The sequence below is a fragment of the Myotis myotis genome, unplaced genomic scaffold (genome assembly GCF_014108235.1).
Source record: "Myotis myotis isolate mMyoMyo1 unplaced genomic scaffold, mMyoMyo1.p scaffold_m19_p_27, whole genome shotgun sequence".
NCBI lineage: Eukaryota > Metazoa > Chordata > Mammalia > Chiroptera > Vespertilionidae > Myotis > Myotis myotis.
The window spans coordinates 2731780-2744419 of record NW_023416332.1 but is presented as its reverse complement, the minus strand read 5'-3'; the positions used below and the strand labels follow the sequence as shown (position 1 = coordinate 2744419).

The window sequence follows — 12640 nt, the reverse complement described above, 5'->3', positions numbered from 1 at the left end:
TAACACTAAGTGCGTGCGCGAGGGTCTTCATTGTGCCTGGGTGGCCTGCAGGGACCACCCCCTCCCTGGCCCAACCACCAGCCACCAGGCAGGACACCAGCACCGGCTCATAGCGCTCTTTATTGGGTCAGGGCGGCCCGTGGCGGCCTAGGCTGGCTGCTCCACCTCCATGAAGTAATCCAGGAAGTGCTCCAGGTCCTCATACAGGCTGTTGAAGCTGGACAGGCAGAGGCCCAGGCTGCTGCTGTCCAGGGAGGATGCGCCCTCCCTCTGCACGCGCTCCAGGGACGCCTGGCACAGCCACGGCTCCAGCTGCAGGGAGGATGCAGTCAGCCCGGTCGGGGCTGCGGTGGCGGGGGGGGGGGGGGGGGGGCAGCCTCCCGTGTGGGACCCTGCCCTCACCTTCACCAGGACCAGGTTCCTCTCCTTGGGCCTCCGGGCCGACAGGTCCTGCCCGAAGCCCAGGTAGACGGTGTAGTGTGGGGAGTCCTGGCGCCTGCGGGCCTGGAATTCCATCAGCTCTGCAGGGTGGGGCTTGGTGAGTGGAGGGCCCGGGACAGGAGGGCGGGAAGGACTTTCATCCCAGAGTGGGCGCCACTGACCTCGGAAGAAGGTGCCAAAGTCGAATATGCAGGTGTCACGGTTCCGCTCCAGCAGGCAGGCAGGGGCTGAGGGGCTGTCGGAACCCAGGTGGCTGCCCACCTCCCAGTAGACCTTACATTTGCCCAGGCGCTGGGCCCACAGCCCAGTCCTGCGGAGCTGGAGCCGCAGGCCGGGGGCTACGTGCTGGAGCAGCTTCTCTGTGTAGTGGAGCTGCTTCTGGTCAGGGAGCTGGGTGGGGCAGGGGAAGGCCACCAGCTGGGCCTCCGGGGCCTGCATAGCAAAGCCAGGGGGGCCGTACAGGAGCATGCAGCTGGGGCGCCCGACTGTCTCCTGCAGCACCGTGCGGCCCTTGTACATGATGGTCACGTGCAGGGCCCCCAGGCTGGGCTCTGCGTGCAGGCCGAGCTGTGGGTAGGGGGCCCCTGCCAGTGGGGTGCAGGGCTCCACCTCAGGTGGGGGCTGCCAGGCCTCGGGGGCTGGACCTGCATCTAAGGAAGAAGGCCTGAGCTGGCACCGGCTCCCAGCCCCTCCCTCTTCCACTCGTCCCCTGCCTCCTCACCTGTCATCTGGGCCTGGGGCTGTGACCTGGGTCTGGGGGCCTCCACAGCCCATGAAAGTTCCAGTTGCCCGGTAGGCAGCTCTGGACCTGAGGGCGGCAGGGGGACAGCTGTACTGGCTTCACTGGCTGGCACCATCCGGGTTGGACCGCCCCTCCCCTTCCGCCGTTCAGCAGCCCCTCACCACAGGCTGCCGGAAGGAGTGGGGCCGCGGCCTGAGCCTCCAGCACTTGCTCCAGGCGGCTCTGCTGCAGGGCCTCCAGCAGGAGGTCCTCGGTCACGAGGGGGCTGGGCGCACCGGGCACCGGGCTCCACCTGGCTGGTCCAGGCCCAGGACTCGCCCCAGCATCTCCTGCCAGGCATGGCCCAGGGAGCGCCCCCTGCAGGGGAAGACAGTGCTGGCAGAGCAGCTCACAGCCCAGGAGGTGGCACCCCCCCCCCCTCCCCCCGGAGCCAGGAGGGCAGAGCAGCCTTACCCTGGCGGGTGGGGCATCTTCAAGAGCCTTGCGGTCCCCCTGGCCAGCGCCTGGGCTTCCTGGGGGGGGGGGGGGGGAGCACTGGGACCTGAGACACGGAGCTGGTCCCTGCCCCCTTCCATCAGCCTCCTCAGGACCCCCTCCAACCTGGCACCATCCTCTCCCAGACCAATTCCTAAAACCACAGATCTGACCTCGCCGGGGCTGCCCCTGGACAGAACAAAGTCCCAGCACCGCGCGGACCTCCCTCTGCCCGCGCAGCCTCCCCACGTCCCACCTCCGCACCCCTCCTCGGAGCTGAGCGTGAACACTTTGTGCGGGTCGGTGGGGTCTCCCGAGTTGTCGTGCAGCATCACGAAGCGCTTGGTGCTGCGCAGGGCACAGCGGAAGTTGGTTTTCCAGGCCGCCAGGAGCTGGCCCTCGGGGGCCGGCAGGTCACCTGCGCCTCTGCTGGGCGGCCACCTGCCGCGCGCCAGCGCCCAGGCCTGGGGAGGGAGACCGAGGGTGTGGGCCGGGGGCAACCGGCAGGCCAGCCCGCCAGCCCTCGCACCCTGGGCCGCCTCGGGTCCCACCTTGAAGATGCCGGCATCAGCCTCGCCCAGGTCCTTCCGCGCGAAGTGCTTCCAGGGCACGCGGAAGCGAGTGCGGGCGGCGTCCAGCCACCGCAGCCCCTCGTAGCGGCCGCTGCTGACCTCGCCCAGGAGCCAGTCTGCGAACAGCACGCGCGGGGCCCCCCTGCGGGCGGAGCAGCCGGCGGGTCAGGGCGCGGCCCGTGCGCGGGGTCGGGCGCCGGGGAGGCGGGCCAGGCTCTCACCTCTCGGGGTCAGCGGCCATGGCTCCCGCCGCGAGGGTCTGTGGTCAGGGGTGGCAAGCAGGCGTTCCCACCGGGGAGGGAAGGGCTGCTCGTGGGCGGCCACAGGCGCGTGGCCGGCGTCACAGGTGTGGCCCCGCTGTCACGGGTGCAGGGGTCACAGATGTGGGCGGAGGGCTTATGGCCACGACGGTGCCGCGGTGCGGGTTTCTCGGCAAAGGTGGCCGGGCTGTGAGCGCGGGTGGCGGCGCGCACACGTGCAGTCACAGGAGTTGAGCAGCGTCCGGCCTGGGGTGCGCAGGCTGGACCCTGGAGACGGGCACCGCCGCTGGAGGGACGCGCCGGGAAAGCGAAACCGCGAAGCCCTGCGCCGCTGGGAAACGAAACGAAACGAAACCTAAGCACCCGCGGCCGCGAGGCGGGCGCCCCCGCTCCCGCCGGGCCCGGCCGTCCCCGCCTCCACCTCCAACCGGGAGCTGCCCCTCCGGCTCCACACGGGCAGGGGTCCCGCATACCTGGAACCGGAGCCGCCGGAACGGGAAATTTCATCTCAGCGGAGGGCCGGGAGCCCGCGTTTTTATGCTGGGAAGGTGGGGGGCGGGGCGCGGCGGGGGCGGGGCGGGGGCGGGGGGCGGCGGGGGCGAGGCGGGGGGCGGGGCGCGGCGGGGGCGGCGGGGGGCGGGGCGGGCACCGCGGAGCCTGGGGCGGGCGCCGGCGTCACGTGCGGCGGCCACTGTACCGTGTGGGCAGGGAGGGCGCGGTGTGTACGCGCCGAGCGTGCGGGCCAGACCCCACTCGGGGGTGGAGGTTGCGGAGGGGCGCAGGGGTCCACCCGCCATCCCCCGCCCCGGCCTAGCCACTGCTCCTGGCTCCCGCCACACCGGGTGGCGCCCCACCCGCACCCGAGGCCACGGTCGGGGCCTGAGTGTTTACCGCCCCAGCTGGACCCGCCCACAGGGCACGGGCTGTGCCCCCAAACGCCCCGGTCTGTGCTCTCGAGGGGGCTCCTGAGCCTCCTCCAGGCCAAGAGTCGCCGCGTCGAGTGGAGAGGGGGCTCCCCAGTGCAGGCGTCCTCCTCGGCCTGGTTGCCCCGGGAGCCCCGGGAGGGGAAACTGGCCGCTAGGGGGCCGGGACCCGGGAGGCCCCGCAGCTGCGGGAGGGATCGCCCTGCACGCCCCCCGCGCCCCGCCCCCGCGCCCCGGGGCCCGCCGCCCCCGCGCGCCAACTGGGGCCCAGCCACGGACGCGCCGCCGGGGGTTCGAATGACACTTTATTCCGCGCAGTGCGGGGCGGGGGGGGGGGGCGTGGGCGGCCGCCCCCCGGGGCGCTAGATGTAGGTGGAGTCGGTGCCCGGCGCGTCGGCGCGGGGTCCCCAGCCAGGTCCTGCGTCCGCGCCCTCGTCGTCGCTGCCGTCGCCGCCTTCGCTGCCGGAGTCGCCGGCGCCGTCCGCGTCCGAGACGGGCGCGTTGAGCACCACCACGTCGGCCTCTGCCCCGATGTTCTCGCCGAACCACACGGCCTTGTAGCCGCCCTCGGGCCGCCGCTCCTTGGTCAGGATGGACCTCACGCCCGCCGGCCCGCCCTCGTCCCGGGCGGCGGCGGGGGACTCGGGGGCTCGGCTGGGGGACGGCGAGGCGGGAGGCGCGGGCAACGGGGGCGTGGGCGGCGGGGGCACCGGGGGCTCGGGCGGGACCTCGGCTGGGGTGCCTTCGGGGACGGGGCTGGGGGCCGGCGCCCAGCTGGGCTCGCGGTCGTCGGGGAGGAAGGCCTTGTTGTCGAAGCCGTAGGGCTGGGCCTCCTGGGGAGGAGGCGGGAGCCGCGGCATCAGCAGGGACCCTGGGCCTGGGCGCAGACCCGGTCCCCGCTAGTCCCTCCCGTGTCCTCTGCTCTCCCCCCACCCCCATCCTTGGTCTGCAGCCCGGGGCACAGCCCTGCCCATCTGTTCATCTCCTCTCGACTCTGCGCCCCCCTCGCTGCCCGCCTGCACCTGGCTCACCAGGGCTTTGCTGGAGCAGCACTGGAACCAGGGGCCGTAGTGTTTGTGCAAGAGGATCACCAGGGCCAGGAGCGCCAGGAGCAGCAGGGAGCCCAGCACCCCGCCCAGGACCCCCATCTCCACAGCCGAGAAGCGCTGGTCCTCCGCGTGGCCACCGTCCCCAGTGCCTCCAGCCCCAGTCGAGCCTGCAGGCCACACCACCGCCCCTCTGTCAGCTCAGCCCATCACGTCCCTTACCAATGTGGTCAGGCTCAGACGCCCTGGGACAGGACAGGCCAGCGCCCCGCCCCCCCCAGCTCTCCTGCCCCCAGAGGCTGTGTTCCCAGGGACCCCCCGGGGCCAGGCTGCTGAAGGGAGGGTCCAGGTGGGAGGCGAGGACAGTGCTGGGCCAGTGGGGTGAGCAGCCTGGGAACTGTGGCTTCTGGCCTGCCCCCCCCCCCCACGCACCCGTTTACCTCCCCAGGGCTCCCCCCTTTGGATTTCACAGTCCACATGGCCCTGCTGGTCCAACCTGGGGCGGGGCGGGGCCGGGCAGGCCCTCCAGGGAGTCCCAGGATCACCCAGCCTCATGGTCAGGGAACAAGGGTGACTCCAGGGTCCGAGGGTGCTACTGAGGGTGAGGGGTTCTGCTGGGCCCTGGGCACTTCTGGGAGGTACCTGGCTTTGAGGTCTGTTGTGAGCCCCCACTAGATGTGGCTGATGAGGGGGAAGTGCTGGTTCCCACACTCGAGGGCCCCCCAGGCGTGGTGGACAAGGCAGATGGCTTCAGAGTTGTGCCTGAGGAGGGATGTGGGCCCATGCTCCCCCCAGAGCTGGTCGTGGAGGGTCCCTGAGAAGGTTTGGGGGGCCTGGGGGCTTCGGGAGTAGAGGTGCTTAAGGGGGGATGTGGGCCCATGCTCCCCCCAGAGCTGGTTGTGGAGGGTCCCTGAGAAGGTTTGGGGGGTTCCGGAGTAGAGGTGCCTGAGGGGGGGTGCGGGCCTGTGCTCCCCCCAGAGCTGGTCGTGGAGGGTCCCTGAGAAGGTTTGGGGGGTCCCGGAGTAGAGGTGCCTGAGGGGGGGTGCGGGCCCATGCTCCCCCCAGAGCTGGTCGTGGAGGGTCCCTGAGAAGGTTTGGGGGGTTCCGGAGTAGAGGTGCCTGAGGGGGGGTGCGGGCCTGTGCTCCCCCCAGAGCTGGTCGTGGAGGGTCCCTGAGAAGGCTCGGGGGGCCTGGGGGCTTCCGAAGTGGAGCTGCTTGAGGGCCGGGTTGTTCTTCCAGTCTCTGGGGGTGTTGGGGAACCTGGGGGGCCTGGGGGCCGGGGACACAGCTCCGCTTGCCTCTGTCCCCAGCAGGCCCCAGCAAGATCCCTCCCTGAGGTGACCAGGCCGAGACTCACCTGTGGGGGGCGGCTCCTGCTCGGAGACCTGGATCTCCGCCACTGTGGTCGCTGTGCCCGCTGTCACCGTGTTCTTGGCCTGCACCTAGGGACGGGAGGGGGCTTGTCCCTCTGGGGTCCCCCCTGGGCCCCGCCCCTCAGGTGCTGCGGCTCCTCACCTCCGCATAGAAGACGCCGGCCTGCCCCAGCGGGGCGGCCGTCAGCACCGCCTCCCCGTCCATCCGGAAGTCGGAGTTGTTGGTGATTTCATAGGTTATGGCCGAGTTGAGGTCCTGGACACGGCCCCAGTGAGCGCTGGGCCCAGGCTGCCCCCATGGCCCCCACCCACCCCCAGAGGGGAGGCCAGGCCCACCCAGGGACCGGGCGGCACCTACTGGGAACTCGGGGTCCTGGGCCTGGATCCTCAGGGGCTGGGAGGGGTCCGCTGCATCCTTGACCGCCACGCCCACACCAGAGCCCAGAGCCACGGCGCCGCGATACAGGCTCTGCGGGAACCGGGGCAAGCTCCCCGCGGCGTCCCGGGCCTCTATGGTGACCTGGGTCACTGAGTACCGGGCCCGGTCCTCCTGCTCACCCTGGGGTGGGGGCGGCAGCAGTGACCAGTGAGTCCTTGCAGGGCGAGTCCTGCCCCCTGGGGCTCAGGGAGGGGCCTGGAGACCGGGCCAGGGCACCCACCTTGACCAGCAAGAGGAAGGTCTTGGGACTGGGGACGCTCCTGGCCATGGTGAGGTTGCCCGAGTCGGCGTTGATGACAAAAGTGCCATCCTCGTTTCCTGGGGGGATGCAGGTGGGTTGGGCCGGCCCCCTCCAGTGGCCTGCGGTCCAGGGTCCCAGCTGGCTCTGCCCACGTGGGGGTGGGTCTGGGTCGGGTGCTTAGTGGAGAGACGCGGGGGCCTGGCTCACTCACCCCTCAGGATGCTGTAGATGATCCGCTGGTTGATGCCCCGATCCCCGTCCACGGCATAGATGGGCCCAGGTCGCAGGGTGAGAGGGGCTGGCTGTGGGGACGGCGGGAGGAGAGTCCCTGGGCTGGTGTGAAGCCTCCAGCTCGGCCCTTCCCCTCCCCTCACAGTGCCTGGAACATTCCGCCCTTCCACGCCCCGGGAGGGGCCTGCCGTCCGCAGGATGACCCACGACACCCTCATGGACCCGTTGGTAATGAGTCATCTTCCCAAAGACATGGGATTGGCCTGAGCGGTGGGTGTCTCAGAGGGTGGCACCCCTGGGGACGGGCAGCTCGAGGGGAGGTTCTAGACCCCCTCAGGTGCCTCTGTGCACCCCTCGGGGCAGGAGCGGGGACAGGCAGCCCCTCAGGGCCCACCAGTCCCCCGCCATTGGGTCTGGCTCTGCCCCAGGACAGCTGGGCCCTGTCCACTTCATTCTCATTTCAGAGGCGTTGGCTCACCACTCCCGGGCAGAGGGTTAGACATGATTGGTTTACAAAACAATGCTCACAGCTGTTAAAAAATCACGACTCAATTTGGGCCCAGGGCACCCAGCCCACACGCCCCCCCCTCCAGTACCAGTTTGTGGCCTGTGGGGATGGCCCCCTGGTACTGGGCTTGGACGCAGATGAGAAGGTCTGAGTAGAGGCAGGGCAGGAACCAGGGCGGCCGCCGGTCCGCGGGCTGCACCTCCAGGACCAGGGTGGCCGTGGCGCTGTGGCTGGGCACAGCGCTCTCGTCCTGGGTGTCCTGCGACCGAGCCCCACAGTCAGCCTGGAGCCGGGCTGGGGCGGGTCGGTGGGGCCAGGAGGGACCGACCCACCGGGGGCAGGGCCTGCTCACCCGCACACGCAGCCGCAGGGTCATGTTCTGACTCCTGTCGAAGTCCAGGGGCTGGGCCAGCCGCAGGGCAGGGAAGTTTGTGCCCACGAGGGAGAAGACGCTCCCAGCACCCTGAGGGGGGCAGAGCTGAGACCCTGGGAGGCTGGGGAGGGGGGGGCAGGGGCGCCTGGGAAGGAGGGAGCAGGGGAGGGAGGGGTGCTGACCGGCGTCACTTCCTGGAGGGTATAGAACAAGATGTCACTTTTGTCAAGGTCCGTGGCCGCCAGCTCCTCTTGGGGGATGACGATGGTGTTCACTTTCGTGTCCTGGGGGACAGAGAGGGGTTGGTCTGGCCACGCCTGTGACCCCTGGGGACCCATCCCCAGGCCAAGGCCCCCACTAGCCCCCTCCCTGCCTCACACTCACCTCGGGCACCTTCTTCGTTTTGACCTTGAAGGGGAACACAGGAGGGTTGTCGTTGACGTCCAGCACGGTCACAAAGACCTTCAGCTGGCTCACCTGGTGGACAGGCGGTGGTCAGCGCCCCTTCTTCCCCCGCATGCAAGTGGCCCTGCTCTCCGGGCGCGGAGACGTCACAAGACAGCTCTGCTCCGCAGGGCCCAGACCCCCCCCCCCCAACTTGTGAAACACTGTGGGTGCCAGTGCCCTGGGGAGAAATAACGCAGGGGAGGGGGGCGCAGCCAGCCAAATCCCGAGAGGACAAGGCAGGACAGTTCCTCCCGTTGTGAATCAGAGAGAGAGCTCGGGGAGCCGGGCGCGGGGAGCCTGGCGCTTGAAGGGGCTGCATGAGCAGCCTGGGGCCTAGAGACGCCCTGTGACCACGGCAGCGAGCGTCTCGGGCCCGTGTGCTGAGCGCCGGCCCTTGTGGGTGTTATGCCAAGAAGAGGCGCCCTTATGTTTTAGAGGAGACACCCTGAGCTCTGCACAGGTGGGCGCTGTGAGGTGGGTGGGGTGCGGCTCGCAGCTGAGCTGCAGGTGCGTGGAGCTCCCCGGCCATCTCCACTGTGTCTGCGTGTTTTCGGTCCCCTCCACTGAAGGGTCAGGAGTTGTGGGGGGCGGGCGCTCTCGGTGGTGGGGTTTGTGAGTCTGCAGCTCGGGGACAGTCTGGCTGGAGGACGTGTGGGCGTTGCCAGCACAGGTGACGCTTGACAACAGGCCACTGGGTGAGGTCCCTGGAGAGGGCCCGAGCTGGGAGCACTCTGAAGTCCCAGGGGAGGGGCGGACATGGGCGCTGGCCCGGGAGGGGGGCACTCACCACAGTGTCGCCTCTCCTGCACTCCAGGTCTGCGAGCAGCATCGTTCTGTCCTGTGGGCCGAGTGTGTCAGGAACCACCTGCCCAGCCGGGCGCAGCACCACCCCATCCACAGAGGGGAGACCGAGGCCGAGGGGCAGGTGCTCGCCCATAGTCCAGGGGCCCAGGCAGCTTTGTCCCCCAAGGGCCCGGGTCCCCCGGCCCCGGCCTGCCCTCAACCAAGAGGGGCCAGTCACTGCCTGTGGGCAGAGCCCTGCTCCACAAGGGCCACCGGGCCCAACAGCGCACCTCATAGTCCGGCGTCACATTGAGAAACAGCTGGTTCCCCTGGATCCGAAATGCGTGGGGGGTGGACAAGGGCCCGAGGGTCACCTGCTGGCCCTGGGGGACCTGGATGTCTACCAGGGGCCCACTGAGCACCGTGTTCTCCTCGATTTGAAAGAGGGTCTGGTTCACAGAGCAGCCTGGGGAGTGGGAGCGGGAGGGTCAGCGCCGCCCACTGCCCAGCCCACCGCCCAGTCCTCCTGCCACCGCCGCCGCTGCGGCCACCCGCCCCGCCAAGCCCTCCCGCCCACTGCCCAGCCCTCCCGCCCACCGCCCAGCCCTCCTGCCGGCCAAGCCCACCCTGAGCCTGGGCCAGGGCCAGGAGCAGAGCCAGCAGCAGGGCCCAAGCCCCCATCTCGGGCGGAGGGGGTCGGGTCGGGCCCGGCGTCCAGGGCCCTCCGAGCTGTGCTGGCGCTGGTGCCGGTGCCGGTGCAGTCTCTGCCCACGACCTTCGCCCCTGCGGGCACCGCCCCACTTTATGGCCTTTCCGGGGACTGGCCTCCACCAAGGGGGCTCCCGCCGGCCGAGCGCCAGGCCTGGTGGTTGCTGGGCAGGAGCCAGGTCACATGCAGGGGCTCAACCCACAAGATGTGAGGCGGAAAGGAGCCAGGGGGTTCTCTGGGCACCGGGTGGGGGTGGGGGAGGGGGGATGGTCGCGGGGGGGGGGGGGGGGAGCGGGGGAGTCACAAGGACAGGGGGTTGCGGGGGGCGGGGGAGAAGACTGGGAAGGGGCTGGCCTTTGGCTTCTGAGTTTGCTGTACCTGCTCCCTCTGCTGGGCTCTTGTGCCAGAGCCATCTCGGGGCAAAGACCCTAAGGCAGCCCCACGTGGTGGGGACCCCAGCTTCTCCTCTGGGACACCCCCCCCCCCCCCGTCCCCACACCTCCCATCTCAGTCTGTGAGGAGAGGCTGTGGGTGTCCTGGGGACAGGCCTGCCAGCCCCAGCACCCAGCCGCGCCCTCAGGTGGAGCTGGAGGGCCGCAGTCCTGGGGAAGACGGTGCTTCAGGGGTCCTGGGTCCCCACGGTGCCCACCAGCAGGCGACTCTGGAGAGGTTCCTTGGCCCAGGCCTCCAACTGCCCTGCCCTCGCCTTCCCTTGGACCCCAACCCCACATCCAGGGAGAGGCCTCGGGGGTCAGGAGGCAGGAGGGGCCCTGCTGGCTCCCGCAGCGACCGCAGCTCCTGTGCGGGTGCCTGTGTGGCCTCCTGCACCCCGGCACCCCTTGGGGTGTCAGCACTGTCCCTGCTCCACAGTCTGGGCTGGTCAAGCCCCTCGCCCAGGACCACACACCTGGACAAGAGCCCAGACTCCTGGCCCCTTGTGACGCCCCCTTCCCCACCTGTCACCTCTTCCAGCCCATCCTGAGCCCCCCCAAACTCAGCCCCCCAGATGCCCCTGAATGTTTGCTGAATGGATGACAAGGGGTGCGGGGAGCGGGGGGTGCTGGGGAGCTCAGTCAATGGAACAGGAGGTGGCACCGATGCCAGAGATAAGGAACCGGGAAGGTGAGGCCCCGGTGGCTGCCCAGGTTTAAAGGGCAGTGGGCGTGGCCTCAGCGCTGACTCCGCGATGCGCCGCCCCCCCCAGCTCCGCCCCCGGCTGCCCCCACGGCGCCGCGCACACAGGGGCTCACAGGCCGGGCTGAATTCCTCCTTTATTGGTGCCAAGTGCCAGCCACCTCCCCCTGCACCCCTCCCGCGTCCGGGCGCCCTGGTCCAGGCGGGGAGGAGGGGGGTTCCTCCGTCGTCACAGCCGCTTCTGGGTCTCCGCAGGGTTCACCGGGCCGGAAGCCAGGACTGCAGACTTCGGTCCAGGAGGCAGCCTGGGGGACCAGGCCTGGTCCAGGGGGGCCCTCAGGGGCGTCCTGCCGCCACAGTCGGGTTAGGGGCGGGGCTTGGAGCTGGAGACCCCGCCCACCTGGTGAACTGGCTCAGTCTCACTCCCAGACCCCTGGCCCGCCGGCTGTCCGAGGCGCCCCTGACCCTGGGGGCCCGCCCTGACCCCGGGGGCGCGCCCTGACCCTGGGGGCCCCAGCGGACCAGGGGACGGGCCCGGGGGCGGGGCTTCCAGGCGGAGGCCTGGCCGCGCTCACCAGGTCTGCAGGGCGGGCGAGCTGGACCACAGCAGGCAGAAGGGTCCCTCCGCAGACTTGGTCCAGGACGTGCTGTTCTCGGTGTCCTGCTCGCTGCCCCCAGCCCCAAATCAGAATCAGTCCTGGGTTGGCCTGAGACTGCGCAGGTGAGGCGCGCCCCCAGCGGGCCCGCCCCCCTCAGGGGTCCCCGCTCCCAGGTGCAGCCCAGCCTCACCTGCGCTTCCCGACCAGGCCCTGGAGCAGCCGCTGCAGCCGCGCGCTCTCCCGCAGGCGGCTGAGCTCGCTGGTGAACGTCCCGTCCGAGTGCCGGGGGGCCCTGGGGAGGGCGCGGGGCGCGGGAGGGTGAGGGCCGGGCCGGCAGGGCGGACGCGGGGCTGGGGCGGGGCACACAGCGGGGCGGGGGCCGAGGAGCGCGCGGCTCACCTGGGGGGCGCGGGGCGCGCGGCGGAGCCCCCGAGCAGCGGCAGCAGCGGCAGCAGCAGCAGCAGCAGGGCCCGGGGGGCCATGGTGGGCGCGGCCGGCGAGCTGAGCGCGGCTGCCCGGCCTGAGCCCGCGCGGCCCTTATAGCGGGTCCCGCGAGGGGCGGGCGGGGGGCCGCAGCACCGCCCCGGCTCCGCTCAGCCCCGGTCACGCCCCATCGATCCGCGGGGAAGGTCAGGGCCGCCCCCCCATCTGTCGCCCCGGCTGGCGGCCCGTCCCCAGGTCCCGCCGCCTCGGCGCCCCTGGGCGGGCTTGGGGGGAAGTCAGCCCCGCGGGGGCCGGGTGGGGGCGGGGTGACGGGCTGGCTGTGCTGAGCGTCCGCACCTGGGCGCCCAGGGCCTGGGAGATGGGCTCGGGCGGGTCTGGGCCGGGAGGAAAGGCTGGGCGAGCTGGTCGCGGGGCCCCTGGAGAGGTCCCGGCCGGCGAGGCGGCGCGGGGCCAGCGGAGCTCGGGGAGGGGGGGCACCTGTGACCTCACTGCCACTCACTGCGGCGCAGGGGCGGGCGGAGACCCGAGCCCGGGTGCCTCGCCATTGCTAGTATTTTTCCGGGCAGCAGAGACGTGAGCCTGAGTCAGGGGCGATCAGGGGTGGGGCCGCCGCAGGAGGTGGGGAGGCAGCTGGGATCGATAGGGGATTAAGTTGGGCTTTTTAACAGCCGGTCCGGACGCCTGAAATCCGTAACCATCAATCGCACGTCTAGGAAACGAGTCATAAACCGATCCTGGCGCGGAACCTCGGTGCGTTTAAGGGGCAGTGAGCAGCCGGCCCTCCCGGGGCCGTTCTGGGCTCAGCCCAGCTCCAGCCCCTCCGGCCGCCGGGCTGCGCGGGAGCCCATTCGGATACATCACTTACAACGGAGGCCACCGCTGAGTGGGGCCGCTCGCAGTG

General features: G+C 70.9%; 3 protein-coding genes across 9 annotated transcripts; all 3 read right to left on the bottom strand.

The window, feature by feature from the left end:
- Positions 1-102: 102 nt before the first annotated feature.
- On the bottom strand, positions 103-3052 carry IRF7 (interferon regulatory factor 7). Of its 4 annotated transcripts, none has more exons than XM_036295617.1 (10): positions 2963-3052; positions 2451-2820; positions 2209-2371; positions 1914-2121; positions 1637-1695; positions 1345-1540; positions 1163-1270; positions 603-1091; positions 403-521; positions 103-312 (listed from the first exon to the last, which is right to left on the bottom strand). In XM_036295617.1, exons 2-10 carry the CDS (start codon positions 2468-2470, stop codon positions 148-150), a joined length of 1527 nt encoding a protein of 508 aa, XP_036151510.1. In that variant the 5' UTR covers positions 2471-2820; positions 2963-3052; the 3' UTR covers positions 103-147. The 4 variants fall into 4 exon arrangements, with proteins under 4 accessions (XP_036151510.1, XP_036151511.1, XP_036151508.1 ...); XM_036295618.1 differs by having other exon boundaries at positions 1163-1249; XM_036295615.1 differs by having other exon boundaries at positions 403-1091.
- A 657-nt stretch (positions 3053-3709) lies between these two features.
- On the bottom strand, positions 3710-9632 carry CDHR5 (cadherin related family member 5). 4 transcript variants are annotated; one of them, XM_036295917.1, is made up of 15 exons: positions 9480-9632; positions 9144-9319; positions 8858-8908; positions 8008-8100; positions 7806-7907; positions 7603-7713; positions 7339-7509; positions 6723-6813; positions 6491-6588; positions 6190-6390; positions 5974-6087; positions 5816-5900; positions 5101-5727; positions 4444-4628; positions 3710-4245 (listed from the first exon to the last, which is right to left on the bottom strand). In XM_036295917.1, the coding sequence occupies exons 1-15, from the start codon at positions 9532-9534 to the stop codon at positions 3775-3777; spliced, it is 2631 nt and encodes an 876-aa protein (XP_036151810.1). In that variant the 5' UTR covers positions 9535-9632; the 3' UTR covers positions 3710-3774. The 4 variants fall into 4 exon arrangements, with proteins under 4 accessions (XP_036151810.1, XP_036151811.1, XP_036151812.1 ...); XM_036295918.1 differs by having other exon boundaries at positions 5101-5298; positions 9480-9631; XM_036295919.1 differs by having other exon boundaries at positions 5101-5220; positions 9480-9630.
- Positions 9633-10834: 1202 nt separating this feature from the next.
- On the bottom strand, positions 10835-11819 carry SCT (secretin). Its single transcript, XM_036295556.1, has 4 exons — positions 11695-11819; positions 11486-11587; positions 11272-11364; positions 10835-11043 (listed from the first exon to the last, which is right to left on the bottom strand). Exons 1-4 carry the CDS (start codon positions 11775-11777, stop codon positions 10926-10928), a joined length of 396 nt encoding a protein of 131 aa, XP_036151449.1. The 5' UTR covers positions 11778-11819; the 3' UTR covers positions 10835-10925.
- Positions 11820-12640: the final 821 nt, after the last annotated feature.

Coding starts and splice junctions, on each gene's coding strand:
- IRF7 (XM_036295615.1), bottom strand. CDS start 2,470: ATGGCCGCTGACCCCGAGAG. Junction 1,271..1,344: donor ACTCCTTCCGGCAGCCTGTG/GTGAGGGGCTGC, acceptor AAGCCAGTACAG/CTGTCCCCCTGCCGCCCTCA. Junction 313..402: donor GGAACCTGGTCCTGGTGAAG/GTGAGGGCAGGG, acceptor TCCTCCCTGCAG/CTGGAGCCGTGGCTGTGCCA.
- CDHR5 (XM_036295917.1), bottom strand. CDS start 9,534: ATGGGGGCTTGGGCCCTGCTGCTGGCTCTGCTCCTGGCCCTGGCCCAG. Junction 8,909..9,143: donor ATGTGACGCCGGACTATGAG/GTGCGCTGTTGG, acceptor CTCGGCCCACAG/GACAGAACGATGCTGCTCGC. Junction 7,510..7,602: donor CCCTGCGGCTGCGTGTGCGG/GTGAGCAGGCCC, acceptor GCTCGGTCGCAG/GACACCCAGGACGAGAGCGC.
- SCT (XM_036295556.1), bottom strand. CDS start 11,777: ATGGCCCCCCGGGCCCTGCTGCTGCTGCTGCTGCCGCTGCTGCCGCTG. Junction 11,588..11,694: donor GCGCGCCCCGCGCCCCCCAG/GTGAGCCGCGCG, acceptor CGCCCTCCCCAG/GGCCCCCCGGCACTCGGACG. Junction 11,044..11,271: donor TCGCCCGCCCTGCAGACCTG/GTGAGCGCGGCC, acceptor CTGTGGCGGCAG/GACGCCCCTGAGGGCCCCCC.